This window comes from Chaetura pelagica, unplaced genomic scaffold, assembly GCF_000747805.2.
Source record: "Chaetura pelagica isolate M959 unplaced genomic scaffold, ChaPel_1.0 scaffold314, whole genome shotgun sequence".
NCBI lineage: Eukaryota > Metazoa > Chordata > Aves > Apodiformes > Apodidae > Chaetura > Chaetura pelagica.
The window spans coordinates 151138-166950 of record NW_009953218.1 but is presented as its reverse complement, the minus strand read 5'-3'; the positions used below and the strand labels follow the sequence as shown (position 1 = coordinate 166950).

At 39.3% G+C, this 15813-nt stretch overlaps 1 protein-coding gene across 1 annotated transcript in view; it reads left to right on the top strand.

The window, feature by feature from the left end:
* Positions 1-15813, top strand: part of LGR5 (leucine-rich repeat containing G protein-coupled receptor 5) — a 52146-nt gene that overhangs the window by 20096 nt on the left and 16237 nt on the right. Inside the window, exons 4-6 of the mRNA XM_009997717.1 lie at positions 7478-7693; positions 10445-10516; positions 13041-13109. Of these exons, the coding sequence (XP_009996019.1) occupies positions 7478-7693; positions 10445-10516; positions 13041-13109 (357 nt within the window). The remainder of the gene's footprint in view (positions 1-7477; positions 7694-10444; positions 10517-13040; positions 13110-15813) is intronic.

Genomic DNA, 15813 nt, shown 5'->3' with positions numbered 1-15813 from the left:
GAAATCTAGTGTGAATACCAATTATGTGGATTACTAGTCCTCAGAATTCAAATGGCATTTATTTCCATTAAGTCAAAAAGAGGAAACTATGTTTTCAGTTACCATGATTGAGAGGGAGGAACATAGAGTCACTGATGTGTCACAACTTAGATCTTGGCAGAGAGGTTTGAAGTGTCACTTGAGTGCTATCTTCCCTGTTACTCACCTTGAGCAAACGTATTCCTTTAGAACCAATCATAAGCAGATGGTCTCTGGATTTTGTGTTTCCCACAGCATCAGTATCTCCATTCAGCTTTTAAATCAAAAAGCCTTGTAGTGATTTTGAACATTTCTCTATTGTAATTGTCTTGTCACTTCTAATGACATCCCTTTTGTACCAGACTTGGCATATAATTTAAGTCTTTTTGAACAAGAAAGGATTGTTAACAGCAGGCAGAAATAGTCAAAATCAAGACCAGATCGGGTGCTACCTCACTGCCCATGCCAAACCAGTCACGAAGAACATTTAAAAGGAAGCATTATTTTCTGTATCACCTGCTTTTGTTCCTGTAAAATGTAATAGGACTTTTACTTTAACAGTAGAAAATAGGGCAGAATACAGCCCCATTTCCAAAGTGCTGGAAGCAGCTGATAGCGGGGAAAAAAAACCCCAAAACATCTTCTCTCCCTTGATGGTCTGCAAAGTTGGAATTTAGTGAAGCAAATTCATTTGACTTTGCAAGTAGCAAGATTATAAAATATTATCAAATAAATGTGTTTTACATTTCCTAACAGAATTTGTAAATTGCTTAAATTTTATTTTAAGGATATTTTGGTGTTTCTGGAGCACCTAAGGGTGTCACTGAGTTTTACATAAAAGATTATCTAGACATTGCCTTAGCTGTTCTTAATAACTGCCTGACTGAAATTGCCTGAAAATGGATATTTTGTCTTCTCTCTACTCCTCCAAATATTTGACATTTCAAGAGAAGTTTCCATTCTTAATCCGAACAAAGAGTTGAAGGCTTTGGGGGCACAGAATTCTGTAATGTTTCCAGCTCAGGCTTAAAATGAAAAAGCCTTTTTTTTCAGAAATATTAACTTTAACCATTTTATTTTTATTTTTTTTTCCCCATTTTAATGCTGGTGTTAATCATCCTGGGTTTTTGTTACAAGACAAATCAACTTTGATGGATCACATTCTCCCAAGAAAACTGTTTTCATGAAAAAACAGGAGCTTTAGTTGTGGTTTTCCACGTCACACCCCATGATAATGAAGGCTACAGAAGGCATTATCCTTAGGAAACCGGGTACCTCAACAGGTACCCACAAACTCCCTGAGGAGGAATTTCCCACAGTTTAAATGAAGGTTGTCTGTACCCATGCAGGTGTTTGTACACATACACAAAGACATCTCAGACCTCACCATTGCAGTCACCTCATTTTATTGCACATCTTAACCATCTGAGGTGCTGGAGCCCTGGAGCACACTAAGAGAAGAGTGACTGAAACATGGGAAACTAGTACAATTTCAGATCATTCCTTTCAGCCACAGACACTTTTCTATCTTGATAAACAGCTGGGAGGAAGATAGAGGTGCAAGGTTCCCTGAAATTTACATGCTACTATTTTTTAGGGTGCAATCCCTGACTCAGGCAGTGGTAGGACCAGTTGCTTTTCAAGTGGGTGCAAATAGGCTGAACTAGATCAGCAGTTCCAGACCACTGGGTGATGTCTTCTTTCATCCAGTAGAAGTTAGGCATCTGACTCTTTTCTGAGTAATCTCAAAGGAGAGTTTTTTAATCACATTTGTAAGGGACAAACAGATTTCCCAACCTCAGAACTGCTATCCAGAAATCATCCTGCATGGCTGAAGCCCACAAGGACGCACAGCACATGTGAGAGGAAAACAAGAAGCTGCTGTTGGATTGTTTACAGGGGCTCACACTAGATTTCTGAAGAGATCCAACTGGGCATCATATAGTGACAGACAGTGGCTCCAGCCAGCCTAGCAAAGCAAACGGCTCCTAGGCACCAGCCATGACCGTCTGTCCTGCTGCACTGTTAACAGGGTCCTTGGCACACTTTTGACCCATGTCAACTGACATTTCCCTGAACTGTTCCCCTGGGGCCATCTGGCAATTTGCAGGGCCCTGGGACCATCCCCAGTAGACACTCTGCATGCAGCCACTGTGTTCAGGAGGCTCGGGGAGGTCGCTGGCAACACAGGCCATTCTGAGCCAATTGGCTGCATGACCTGGGAGTGTTCCCAGCCACACCAAATGTGCCAGCCTAGCTGGGGACTCCTGATCTGAGTCTGCAGCCAGATTCCTAGGATAACCCAACAACTCCTTTTTCCCACCTTGAGGACATGGAGGTACCCAGGATCAAAGCCAATCTTTGTTCCAGTAGTGTTGCAATCAGCTGCTTGTGCTGTGTGCAGGGTGCTGCTGTCCTGGCAGCTGAGTTTACCAAATGAATGCAGGTTTACCAAAACACCTGAGCAGCGTGTTTGGCTATGGAGAGAAACACTAGGGATTGACACTCCGAGAACTGCAGAGACCTCCTCATGTAAAAAGGAGCAGTGGGACAGAACAAATGCTCCCTGACTGGGACTTGTGACCTTTATTTTTCTGTCTTGCTATTGCCACACAAGGCTCTTTTTATCAGTCCTGTAGAAGCCCATACCAGGGCAGAGCTGAAAGTGAGCTGTGGGAACTGCTGTGCTGGTGTGTTGCAATTAAGCTTTTACAATAGTCCTAGCATTTTCCCCTGTGGACTGAAGGGGATATCCTGCATAAAGGGCCATGTTTGAAAAACATGGCTCACAATGGCCAGCTATATTTTCTTTACATCCACTTTGCAGACCCAGTTTCAATGTCACTTGCCATTACTTAAATGAGGCTTTAATCAAACTCCTGTGAAAAAAAACCCTTGAGAGAGTTTTTGTCACTACATGCTAACAAAGGTGGTGAGGCTGCCGGTGACGCCCGCCAGCCCGTTATACCCTCGCCAGACAGGCCCCGTCTGTCATTGTCCCATAACTTGTTCTGAGGCTTGGCTGTGGCTCCTGTGTAACAGCCAGGTCAGGAGAAGAGGAAGATGATCAGAGAGGGAGGAGCACCCCTCTTCTTTAATGCACCATTCCTAATACCAGTCCTCCTGTGCTCTCTCACTTCTCTGCCTCCCCTGCGTGTTACAAATAGCCCCTTTTCATGTGGCTTTGTCTCTCCTGTTTTAAACTTCAATGTCAGAAGATACATTTTGTCCTTGACTTCTTTGTCTTTGTGGCTCTCCTCCAGTCTCTGCATTAGGCCCTTATCCACTTCAAGAAGCAGCAATCCATGTAACACCTGTTTATTTCAGAGGGGAGGTTGGCCTTGAAGGAATCCCCTTCCCTAGCCGGTATCTAGCAATTTTATTAAACCAAAAATCAATAATCAAGACACTCCATCAAGGCATTAAGAGATTTCTTGATCACAAGGTACATCCAGATTTTAGCTGGACTTGCTATTGAGAGAAGACTCAGAAAAAGGAAAAAGAAATATATATTCCCTTAGAAACCTACCAGTGGAGTAAAACTAAGTATGCAATCATACTGAATTGATTAAAAAATGCAAATAAAACTGTTTTAAAACATCTACCATTATGCATTTTAGAGTAACAATAAATGAGTCCTGTTAACAATTCTATAAGAATGATATGTTGTCACAATTTCTGCACATGGTTGTAGCATTCACAGTATGTCACAGGAAACACCAGTGGGATACAGTCCACAGAGCTCGAGAATTTGCTTTGAAAGGTTTGGACATGTTAAGTGAGCTCATGGTGAATTTCATACTGGCTGCTTTATTTACATGCTACCTATCAGAAGAGATCAAGCATTTCTGTTTCCCTCCATTGGCTCTCTCTGGACTATAATAGCAGCTTTGAAACTTGCCACATGTTATCTTTATATTTTCAGCTATAAATAGAGTCATGTTTGTGAGTTAATGGGTTTAGTTCTGGAAGTGCCAAAACTTTGATCAACACATGTAAAACAATTGGCTGAAAATAGTGATTTGGATCAATGTTTTCTACATCAGTGTGCATTACCTACAGCATGACAGGAAACATAACCACTGCTGAAACCTTTTAATATCTGCAAGAGGGAAAACGGCACTTGGAAATTTCAAAAAGATTAGATAACAAAAGAGCACTTGAGGCAGTACTTCTTACGAGCACTTGCAGGATATGTAATCCAGTTACAGGACCTGCAGCACAAATCATTGTCGTTTCTTGATTTCTTCCAAGTTTTTTTTAGACAATAATTCAACTACCCAGAATTGAATTTATATTACAGCAGTCCTGTCTTTCTTTCTATGCTGCGTATTGTGTTCATGTAGCCAGTGATGGGCTTATACTTGGAAACTTCAGCTATGAAATAAATTAATTTCTTAATTTTCTACCAATGTTGGTGTAATAAAAACCATAGTCTCACTGATGACGGTAGAAATATTGCCATTTCAATCACAGGATCACATACAAGCAATGGACTGTTAGCTTTGCCATGCAGACAGGCATCCTCTGAGTAACCACTGTGGAGTCAACAGGGATGTCAGAGCTGCACAGGCAGGCTTCATACAATTTTATTAAACCAAAAATCAATAATCAAGACACTCCATCAAGGCATTAAGAGATTTCTTGATCACAAGGTACATCCAGATTTTAGCTGGACTTGCTATTGAGAGAAGACTCAGAAAAAGGAAAAAGAAATATATATTCCCTTAGAAACCTACCAGTGGAGTAAAACTAAGTATGCAATCATACTGAATTGATTAAAAAATGCAAATAAAACTGTTTTAAAACATCTACCATTATGCATTTTAGAGTAACAATAAATGAGTCCTGTTAACAATTCTATAAGAATGATATGTTGTCACAATTTCTGCACATGGTTGTAGCATTCACAGTATGTCACAGGAAACACCAGTGGGATACAGTCCACAGAGCTCGAGAATTTGCTTTGAAAGGTTTGGACATGTTAAGTGAGCTCATGGTGAATTTCATACTGGCTGCTTTATTTACATGCTACCTATCAGAAGAGATCAAGCATTTCTGTTTCCCTCCATTGGCTCTCTCTGGACTATAATAGCAGCTTTGAAACTTGCCACATGTTATCTTTATATTTTCAGCTATAAATAGAGTCATGTTTGTGAGTTAATGGGTTTAGTTCTGGAAGTGCCAAAACTTTGATCAACACATGTAAAACAATTGGCTGAAAATAGTGATTTGGATCAATGTTTTCTACATCAGTGTGCATTACCTACAGCATGACAGGAAACATAACCACTGCTGAAACCTTTTAATATCTGCAAGAGGGAAAACGGCACTTGGAAATTTCAAAAAGATTAGATAACAAAAGAGCACTTGAGGCAGTACTTCTTACGAGCACTTGCAGGATATGTAATCCAGTTACAGGACCTGCAGCACAAATCATTGTCGTTTCTTGATTTCTTCCAAGTTTTTTTTAGACAATAATTCAACTACCCAGAATTGAATTTATATTACAGCAGTCCTGTCTTTCTTTCTATGCTGCGTATTGTGTTCATGTAGCCAGTGATGGGCTTATACTTGGAAACTTCAGCTATGAAATAAATTAATTTCTTAATTTTCTACCAATGTTGGTGTAATAAAAACCATAGTCTCACTGATGACGGTAGAAATATTGCCATTTCAATCACAGGATCACATACAAGCAATGGACTGTTAGCTTTGCCATGCAGACAGGCATCCTCTGAGTAACCACTGTGGAGTCAACAGGGATGTCAGAGCTGCACAGGCAGGCTTCATACTGAACAAGATGTTAATTGTAATACAGTAACAACATTTATTTTGAATAAAGCCTCCATTCTTTAATCAGTGTAACTGTCAAACTAAGGCAACTGTAACTTTTTAATTTACATACCAGCATCACCCAGGGAAGAAATTTACTTCTGACTGAACACAAAGAAACCTCATCTACTCATTGAAAACACAGCCGTAGCATGGTTGTTGCCTGGGGAATGGGGGAGGTACAGCACGAGTATTTCTAAACATTTCCAGCCTCACCCATTTGTTGACAGACCCTTGAGTTATTTTGGAAGCTCTGTCTCTGCTGCCTGCCATGTCAGTTATTATATTGAAAATTTAATTGTACAAGGGCTTTGACACTGAACTGTATAAATTTGTTCCAACTGACCTTGTCTCAGTTATTTGCCAGCCTGGCACGGAGCCTTAGCAGTCATTATTTGTTCTCATGCAATAGGTAGGAGCATGGAGCAGGAGATAGAAAGGACCTGACATTTTACATGACTGTAAATGAGGAAGAAGCTTTAAATAAAGAGATTAGTATGCCCGCCACAAAGAGTATTGCATTTCTCTCAAACAGACCAAATTTAGGTTGTACCGAACTACTTCTTTGTACCCTGGGTGTGGCTGTTTGTTCTGTAGTGTTTTCAAACATCTATTTAAATTTATTTCTGTTTCACCATTCACTTAATTACTCCCCTGTGCAGACATCTTCAAGAAGAGTTTTAGAGTGAGGCTTTCATGTTCTGAGCAAGGTACAAGTCACTACAACACTTGAAAAGCAGAAAAACTGTATCAGAGTAGAGATCAGCATCTGGATGTTTCACAAAGTTGTAGAAATCTGAATCTTTCCCAGAAAGCATTGCAATGTGAAAGCAAAACAGAGCAAAAGCAAATTAATATATTACATCATATTTCTAGTGCCACATGTGCAAAAGGTTCAGTAGATTTAATCCTTATTTGCACAAGTGTGAGAGGCAGGTATCACCTGCAGGCTGTGAAGAGGTACGATGTGCAATTGAGCTCCCTCTGTTGGCTCTGCAGCAACTGAAGTCTATTTAATTCTTTTCCAAAAGAAATACTTTGCATTAGCAACACTAATTTCTAAAAATCTTTTTGCTCCACTAGTGAAATGTGGGAACATCAGTGCTCATTGTAATCATTGAGATAAAGAATATTTAAGAAAAGGTAAAACAGGAACAGAGATACTGAAGTGAGTTTTAGTTTTGACCCTTAGAATGGAGGTCTAGCGTGTGGAAACCAAATCATCTTGCAGCTCAGCAATTTATAGGTTCTGAAAGAGAATCTCTGGCTGAGTTTTTTGCATTCCATACTTTCAAATAATTGGGAAAGGAAACAAATTTATACCTGGTTTGTAAAGAGACTCCACTCAACAATGATCAGTGTGTCCTCTCAGTGAGTTGATGGCTACAAAGGAGAGTTGTCTGCAGAGAGTGACTGACAAGGAGACTTGTAAAGACAATGTGAGGTCTCAGGGGTGAGGCTGCAAGCAAGACATAATGTAGAATATCCAGAAAATTAAAAATGGAGGTGGCAACCCCTGTCCATCCTTTTGGATTGTGTTCTTGGTGATAATTTCTTATGTGCATTGTGTAAATACACTGTTCTTTTCTTGGAGTCAATGTTTTTCTATTTCTTTTTCTCCTAGACGTCTGGATGCCAACCACATCAACTATGTGCCCCCCAACTGCTTCAATGGCTTGGTCTCCCTTAGACACCTGTGGCTAGATGATAATTCTTTGACAGAAATTCCCGTCCAAGCTTTTAGAAGTTTACCAGCACTTCAGGCAATGACATTGGCACTGAATAAAATTCATTACATCCCAGACTATGCTTTTGGAAACCTCTCTAGTTTGGTAGTTCTGTAAGTTTTATTGATTGCTTTTTTAGACACAATCCCAGCTTCTTTGCAGGGCTTTGACATCTTTGTGATAAATTACTTGAAGATGCAATGTTTAATTTAAATGTTACTTGAGACAACATTTAAAAATCATGCATTTCCCTAGTTCTCCTCAGTTGACAAATGATAGGTAAATAAGTATATACATGGGTTAATGAAATGTCTATTTTATCTACTGTTTTAATATTAAATTGATATATTTGGGCTATAAAACTGTAGCTTCCCATCTGCATTTGCACTAGGCTTAAAGATACTCCTTTACCAAGATGTCAGTTTCATTTGTTACAGAAAATGTTCTTTTTTAAATATAAATTAAGTTTTCTAGATTGTGTATGTATTACAAATCAAGCCTGAAAAAATTATCTTGGAGAAACAGATTTTTTACATCTACAGTTAAACCAGCATGTGTAAAATCAATTGCTTTGCTCTAGCTTAAAAGTTTCCATCTTCAGTAAAGAGCTATGTAAGGCAATTAAAAAACACCCTATCTGGTCAGCAAAACAAACAGGAAGAGATGAATTGTGTGCCCCCCCAAATGAGAGAAGATTAGAAACAGGAAATCAACTGAAAGCTTTCTGAGTGACTTGGAAAGAATGCTGTCCAGTAGAAAAAGCATGCATTTCCCTTTATAGAAAGTATATGTAGTTTTGTATCTTATGATGTTTGCATACCACTTTGACTAAATGAAAGACAAGTAGCTCGCACCAGAATCTGGAAGATACGTTGCTGAGACCAGTGACAGCTTTTTATCTCCTGGGAAGGTACCAAGTGGAAAAAGTTCTAGACTGACTGGAGAAACTGAGGAGGAGAGCTGAAGTGGAGATTTCAGGATACTTTGGAAAATTTTTCATTATTTGCATTATTAAAAACAGAATAGTATATTCAAGCTGTACAAGCTGAAAGCATAGTCTGTAAGACATTTAGCATATTTTAGCATATTCTGGCTGCAGTGTAAGTTTTGAACCTGGCACACACCAGGGTTCTTTATTGACAGTTATAATCACCATCTCTGCCTAGTGCTTCATTGTCATATAAACACAGAGGGCATCAAAAATTGGGGGTAACAGCTGCCTTGTGCCACAAAATCTTTGCCTTCTGTTAACATTAAGTGTCAATCCCATTCCTGTCAAAAGAATAGATGGACTCATGATTTGACTGATCTTCTAGACTTACCTCAGTAACTAACTCTAAAGACAAGAGGCTTGTCTTGAATGTTGCTCTCTAGATCTCTGCCAGAAATACAACAATAAGAGGACAGTTAAGAAATGCAGGAGAAAATTACTTTTTTTTCATATCCTGATTGCTCCTGCTCAGCTAGGTTTCCTTATTTGAAATCTGCATTGCTTGTTTCTAATCTTCTGGGCTTCATATTGATTAGTAATTGAATTATTCCTCATGATCTACAATATCTGATATTTTGGGCTTATCAGAACCTTTGTGTGTGGTTCTGCTTTCTTTTGTTTGCAACTCTATACAGTCTGGCAAATTTTCAACTCCATGCAAAGATGCATGGCCAATTGGAGCAGGTTTGAAGCTCTATCATAATACTTCCCAAACATAACTGGAATTTGGAGATGCACTCTTCATGCTAATGAAAGCATTAAAGATCAGAGTAGTCATCAAAACAAAACAACCACCATTGAATAGATGTCTTCCTGGGAGAGGAAAAACCCAGAGAACATTTGCATTTTGCCATCAGAATCCCTGTCTTTTAAGGACAGGTAGACTACTCAATTTTTGTTGGTTCTACAGGACATTCAGAAAGCCTGGGATATTTAACATTATATTTAGAGCAGAATGAAGCATTGAAGGGAAAGTGCCTGGCAGCCCCTCATTCACAGCCCTTCTTTTCTTTCAAAGTGCTATTCCCATAGTTTTCTTCTACTATGGGGTAGAGTGTCAGGAATAAAATAAAAGGAAAAATATGCTGGGAATAAAAGGCATGCTTTTTAAAAAACAACCTGAAGTGGCTCTAATTTGTATCTACTCTCATGAATGAGCTTCACACAGAGTAGGTTTTTTCCATGTCAGTCTGAAAGACCTAGAAATATGCAGCACTCTGAGCTTTCCTGCTTTTTCCGGCTGAGGAGATCAACTGAAAAATATAACAAAATTACTTATAATTTGCTTACATTTATGAAAGTAGTTTTTTTTATAGTTTCGAAGAAAGACAAGCTACAGCACTTTTAAAGATCAGTCAGTTTACTCATCTCAGTGAAGCTATGACTTCTTTCTCCTGTGGCTTTGTGTCTCATTCTGCAAACCTGTCTGCCATATTATCCATCTCCTCACCTGCGCCTGTTCTGTGCCATACCCTCTTAGCGTCCTCCAAATACACGTTTCCCGAATATATACCTCATACCCCATACACAGGTTTTTAAGGCAACATGTTAATTAAAAACCAATGAGTCTATGTCTACAATTTCCCAATATTCAAACCTCAAGCTGGAAGTCCAGTATATACTCTTTTTAGAAAATCTAGGGGTTTTAAAACAAACCCCTTGTATGAAGCCAAATGGAAACCTGGGTGGGTGGGGAGATACTGGGAGAAAGGGAGGAGGGCATTGGAGGTGTCTCCTATAGATGCTCTTGCAAAAGCATATAATCAGTGCATGCCTAAAATAAGTTTCTTTTGATTTAACCATCAAAATGTTTTGCTTAAGTCCACTGTGTGCAGTGTGCTTTCCTGACTGTGTGCTTAATGTTCCCCTGCAGACATCTCCATAACAATAGAATCTACTCCCTGGGAAAGAAATGCTTTGATGGGCTCCACAGCCTAGAGACTTTGTGAGTTGACCTCTTATTTGTTTCCTTTTTTTTTTCCAGTGTTTTCATTAATATTCTGAAAGAATAAAAATACCCTAAAAGCCAAATGTGGGCTTTGGCTTGCCTAATCTTTACTGGATCTAAATGATGGTTTACAATGAGTCTATGTAGCAAATCCTATTTTTTACTATAAAATTACTTTGCCTTTTTAATTAGCATTGTCAGTTGATAAATTGTTTGAAGGACAGTTGAAAACTGTACTGAGCATTGAAAAAGAAGTGGCTACTCTTGAACAGTTATATTTGCCAAGTTTAATACTATTTGTTTTGTTTCATCAAAAAAGCTAATAGCAAATTGTCACAAACAAAAGCTTTGACATCAAGAAACTGACTCACCATAGAAGAAGGTAATAAAATTAGATGGTTTTCTTTTTTTTTTTTTTTAGCCCTGAAAAAATCAAAAGTGCCAAGTGGCCAAATTACATATGTGTTTTCCAAGAGGAGAAGTGGAATATTTCAGTTGTGTCCAATTTTTTTTTCTTTGGAGAGCTCTAATGAAGACTAGCACTGGCAAAGATTGCAATTTCTGCAAGTTTTCACTGCAGTTCTGCTCAAACCAATTCAAATTGTCTCGAGTTTTCTAAAAGAAAGGAATTCTACAGAAGAACACCAAACAGGAGCACAGTGCTGATGGTTAGCGCAAATTATCTGGCTACAGTTAGTCAAAAAAAGATGCCGTCTGCTAGAGTAGGCCACAGATACCCAACATGCTACAGGGACAGTAAAACCTTGCATATCCTTCACACTGGCACCTGCCACAGTCAGTGGCATGATTTCCTGAGATTTTAGGTATTTCACCCAGCCAGGACAGAGGGTAAAGGGCTTGTTAGGAGGAGCAAATAGACAGAGTTTGAGACATGAGTAATGCTGGTCTAAAGATGACTGTTTGCTTTCTGTTCCATGGAACTATGTACTGCTCACTTCCATGTTTCATTAAGATCAGAAAGCAAGAAGCTTTGGGCTTTTCTTTTGTCCTTAGTTTTGATTCCATCGATCCCTTGGCACTGAATTGCAATTACACAATTTTGACTTTTAGCTGGCTGTGAGTTGCCAGGAAGTCCCTTAGTGTTGCACCGGAAAGGGGGATGGGAAAGGGAGAAGGAAAATGTAATAGTTTGTTTTGTTGTTTCAAGTGAGATTCACATGGCACTTGGTCAAAAACGGGGAAAAACAGAACAATGGAATAAGTAATTGCAAACCCAGTCCCAGCCACCTGGCATGAGAGAGGTGGAAACACAGAGGACAGTCAGGAACCTGGGGATAAGTGTAGGTGCAGTCACTCCACTGAAACAGGAGAATGTAGCACTTGCCTCAAGCACAGAAATCACACGCTGTATAGACTGGTTTCCTGACAGTTTCAAGATAATCTAAAGAGATCATGGTGCGAATGATGGATGTTGGCTTTAAGATCATTTGTTTGCATCCACACATAGGTCTGGAAATCACATATCACTGGAGGGCAAAACCAAACTGTATATGCCTGTAATCTCTTTTTGTCAATAAGCGGGAGAGAGAGATTTACAAGCAGGAAGGAAAGCCTTGTTGAGTTCAGACAGCAGTTTCCTGCCTGCATGACTTCAGCCTGATACTATTTCAATTTCAATCTATTGTAAACTGCGATTTGTGATTTTCCTGCTCAAACAGGCTTTTGCTCAAGTTTTTCAGATCGTGTTCTTCAGAAAGCAATGCCAGGGAGCATCACGGCATATCTCAGTTTTAGTTTCAGGTGTTTCCTGAATGCTAAAGGATGCACATGTCATGCAGTTTTATAGTCCATTCAGCCTACCAGAATAAAGTCATAATTACCACTGCAGCATGAGCAGTTCTTAAAGCAGATGCCCCTGCCCTAGCTAAACTGCTGTTTTTACATTTTGTGTGATAAGAAACATTCTCCAGTGTTCAACACACTGAATTTACGTATGTTTTCCCACTTATTTTAGCCAGAGGAGGATTTCCCCCAGTATTTTTTACCCTTTAAACTCCCAAATTTAACCATTGGGGAAAATAACTTTAGGGATTTTTTCATCAGAAAAAAGAAAGACTTATACAAATAGGCCATGAGTCAGAGGCAAATTAAACCTTTATAGTGAGATGTAATAGCCATGTAAAATGCATCTCACCGTACAACGTTGTTGAATATTCTGTCTGAAATTTTTTTTTCCAGTTAATACTTTCAAGTAATGAAACGGATGGGGAATTTACAAAACAGCAAATCCCATAGTAGTATCTAAATCTACTTATGTTTTCTTTATTTCAGAATAGCTAAAATGCAACTAAAAATAGGATGCTGTTAAAAATTAGAAATGGTATTTTGCCCTAAACAGAGTTCGTTGGAAAACATCCATGTACTTTTAAGGATTTTTTGGCTTTTGTCTGCATGTATTTATTCAATGCATGGGAGATGATATTTCATTACAAATGCCAACAGTTCTATGTTATCTGTTATGCAGTGCATAACCTAAATAATAAAATCTATTTTCACACAGAGATTTAAATTACAACAGTCTGGACGAGTTCCCCACTGCTATCAGGACACTAACAAACCTAAAAGAACTGTAAGTACAGAGCTCATATTAGGAAGGAGGATGTTTTGTCTAGTGTGTGATTATTTTTTTAATGCCGGTGATTTTATCAGTAATCCTTAAAAACTGATATCCAAGGAAAAACTACTAAATGTGCCAACATGCATAAAAGATAATTTTCAACATTCAGTTTAGAGCATTCAAGTTCTGACAACTTTTACTTTTAAACTGCATTGCACAGTGTTTTATTTTCCAGGAACTTCATCCTTGGAATACAGTAAATAAAAAACACAGCTAAATCACTTCAAGCCCTAAACGCAACAGTTGGATTTTGCAAACAATCCAATATATCACAGTCTTCTAGAAAGAAGGTGTGGCACCCGTATTAGTCCATCAGGTTTAAATGTCTTTTACCTTCTTCCCTCCCTCCTCCGCATTAAATTAAAGCAGTTTCTTTTCAATATGAATAGTTCTTTGTAATTCTGTAAATAAAACATTTCTGGATGGACATAGTTTGCATTTTAAAAAAACAAAACAAAAAAAACCAAACACCAAACAAAATCCCCCACAATAATTTAAAGAAACCAGGCAAGTTTATTGCAAGAAGCAGATGAATTATTAAAAAACGAATGAAATTATATTCACACTTGGTACACACAATGTACATACACATCAATGCATGTGTTCAGAATTCTTTCGTTTTGTACTATTTACCATGTTACTGGTGCCATCAGCATAGATTTTTTTTTTAATTAGGTAATCAAATAATAGTTAGACGTGGTTGTAACTCTGTACATTACAGACTGATCTTAAAGCCACTTTAAGTAGCTACCTGGGATTTTTTCTGAAGCAGGGATTCCCAGGCAGTGCTACCTCCACCTGAGTACCATTAGTGTTGCCAGCGTGCTGCTCTGGAGGAGGGACTGGGGCTATGAGTTTCTCAGGCCAGTTTTTCTCAGCTGCTGTTGTGTTGTCTGTGGGCTAAAATAATGTGGACGATGTCCTCTGGAGGCAGCAGCCAAACGTGGATAACCCAGGTTTGCAGTGAATGCACCTTGCCCAGCCCCACAAACAGCCTGACGTGCCTGAGGTTACTGACAGGCTCTGTTGGACTTCACCTCTAAGTATCAAACTTGTTGTTTCAGTTTAGCTCCTAGGTGCAAGAAATCTTTGGAGTATGAAATTGCAACCTGACATCCCAAAGCCAGCACAAACTGTGAGACCATGTGCTTCAGTCCCTTGTTTGGGTCCTGGCAGCCAGTCGTGTGAGCACGACGTGTCTCCCACAAGGCTGCGCGTGCCCTGCTGTTCTCATCCAAGTGGGACCCCATGCCCAGAGGTTCAGCTCATTGCAGGGGCACCTCAGCAGGCATGGTTCTGGGTGGGACCTCATTTGTCTCAAAATTTGTGCCTGGGCTGAGAACACAGGCTATGGCTTTTCATCTGAAGCTTGGAGGGATCCAAGGCAGACAATCAGAAGTGGAGATCTACTGACAAGTGGCCAGTGAGTCAGGGCAGTATCTGTTTGATGCTACAGGGACACCATTGTCTCTGATGCAATGCACTTCAGGGTCTCAGATGTAGGGGCAGTTATCTCTCCAAAGTAAGTGGGTATAGCTGTTACCCAAAGTTAATGCATACATAATGTTTCCCAGAGTGGATTTTGAAAATACCTGTAGAAGCCTTTTTTGCAGTGTGACTTTAATACAGTCTTTTTACCCAGGGGTGCAGACAGATTTTACTGCTCTTTTGCTCAGAGTATGAGCTGGCAGGCTGTGAAGTACATTCAGTTCAGACAGGGTGTATCACTTGGGTACAGCGCCCCAGGAGATGGGCTGCAGCAACACGCGTGCTCTCTTCCAACCAGCTCAGAAGTGCTCCAGGCTCTTCTGTGCATAAACACACCAGAGTCTGCTCTTGGCTGATGATGGGGCCACTCCCTCTCTCTAATTTGAGTCCAAGTGGTGATGAAGGGCCAGACACTGCCCTGGGAAGTAGTCCTGCTATCTCCTCAGCTTCTCTGCCATGCAAGGAATCCCATTCAGTGCAGACACAAAAAAACCACTGTGTTTACTGGTTTTAGGTTAAATGGGATCCAGCATCTGCATGGGTGCTGGTTTTACTGCATGCAAAAGAACTGGGGATTGAGAGCCTTGCTCTGCAGCTCATCAGCAGTAGCACAAGGCCTAAACAAGTAAAACCAACAACGTGGGAGATGTTCAAGTAATGGCCAAGTGTGCTTGCATCAGTGAACAACTTGAGGCTTTCTAAGTGCATAAATTTAAGCTGGAAAGCCTTTTTTATACCCGACTGAACTAATGGGAGTTTCCCACACAAATCATCATTGTTCCTTTGAAATCTTAGTTGTTTCTTTTGTTTTTCACAATGGAGAATTACTCATATGAATAAAATCCAGTAATTAATGATGAGACAAAGATTTGGCCCTCTATCCAGAAGGCACAGTAGTTTGTTCATGTCCACATGTTAAAAATCTCAACAAAAAGGCTGTTGTGGAAGGCTCAGCACATTAAAATATAATGTATAAAATAATTTACTTGATAAACTTATGAAATCCGTTATTATACCAACAAAATAAATAGTTGCAGTTTGGCAAATACAAGGGGAAAAATACACAGTATTTTATTTACATGTAATTAATTATTAAAATTTAACTAATGATTGTGTTATTTCATATGTGTGCATGTACCTATTTGCATTATATCTATATGAATACACA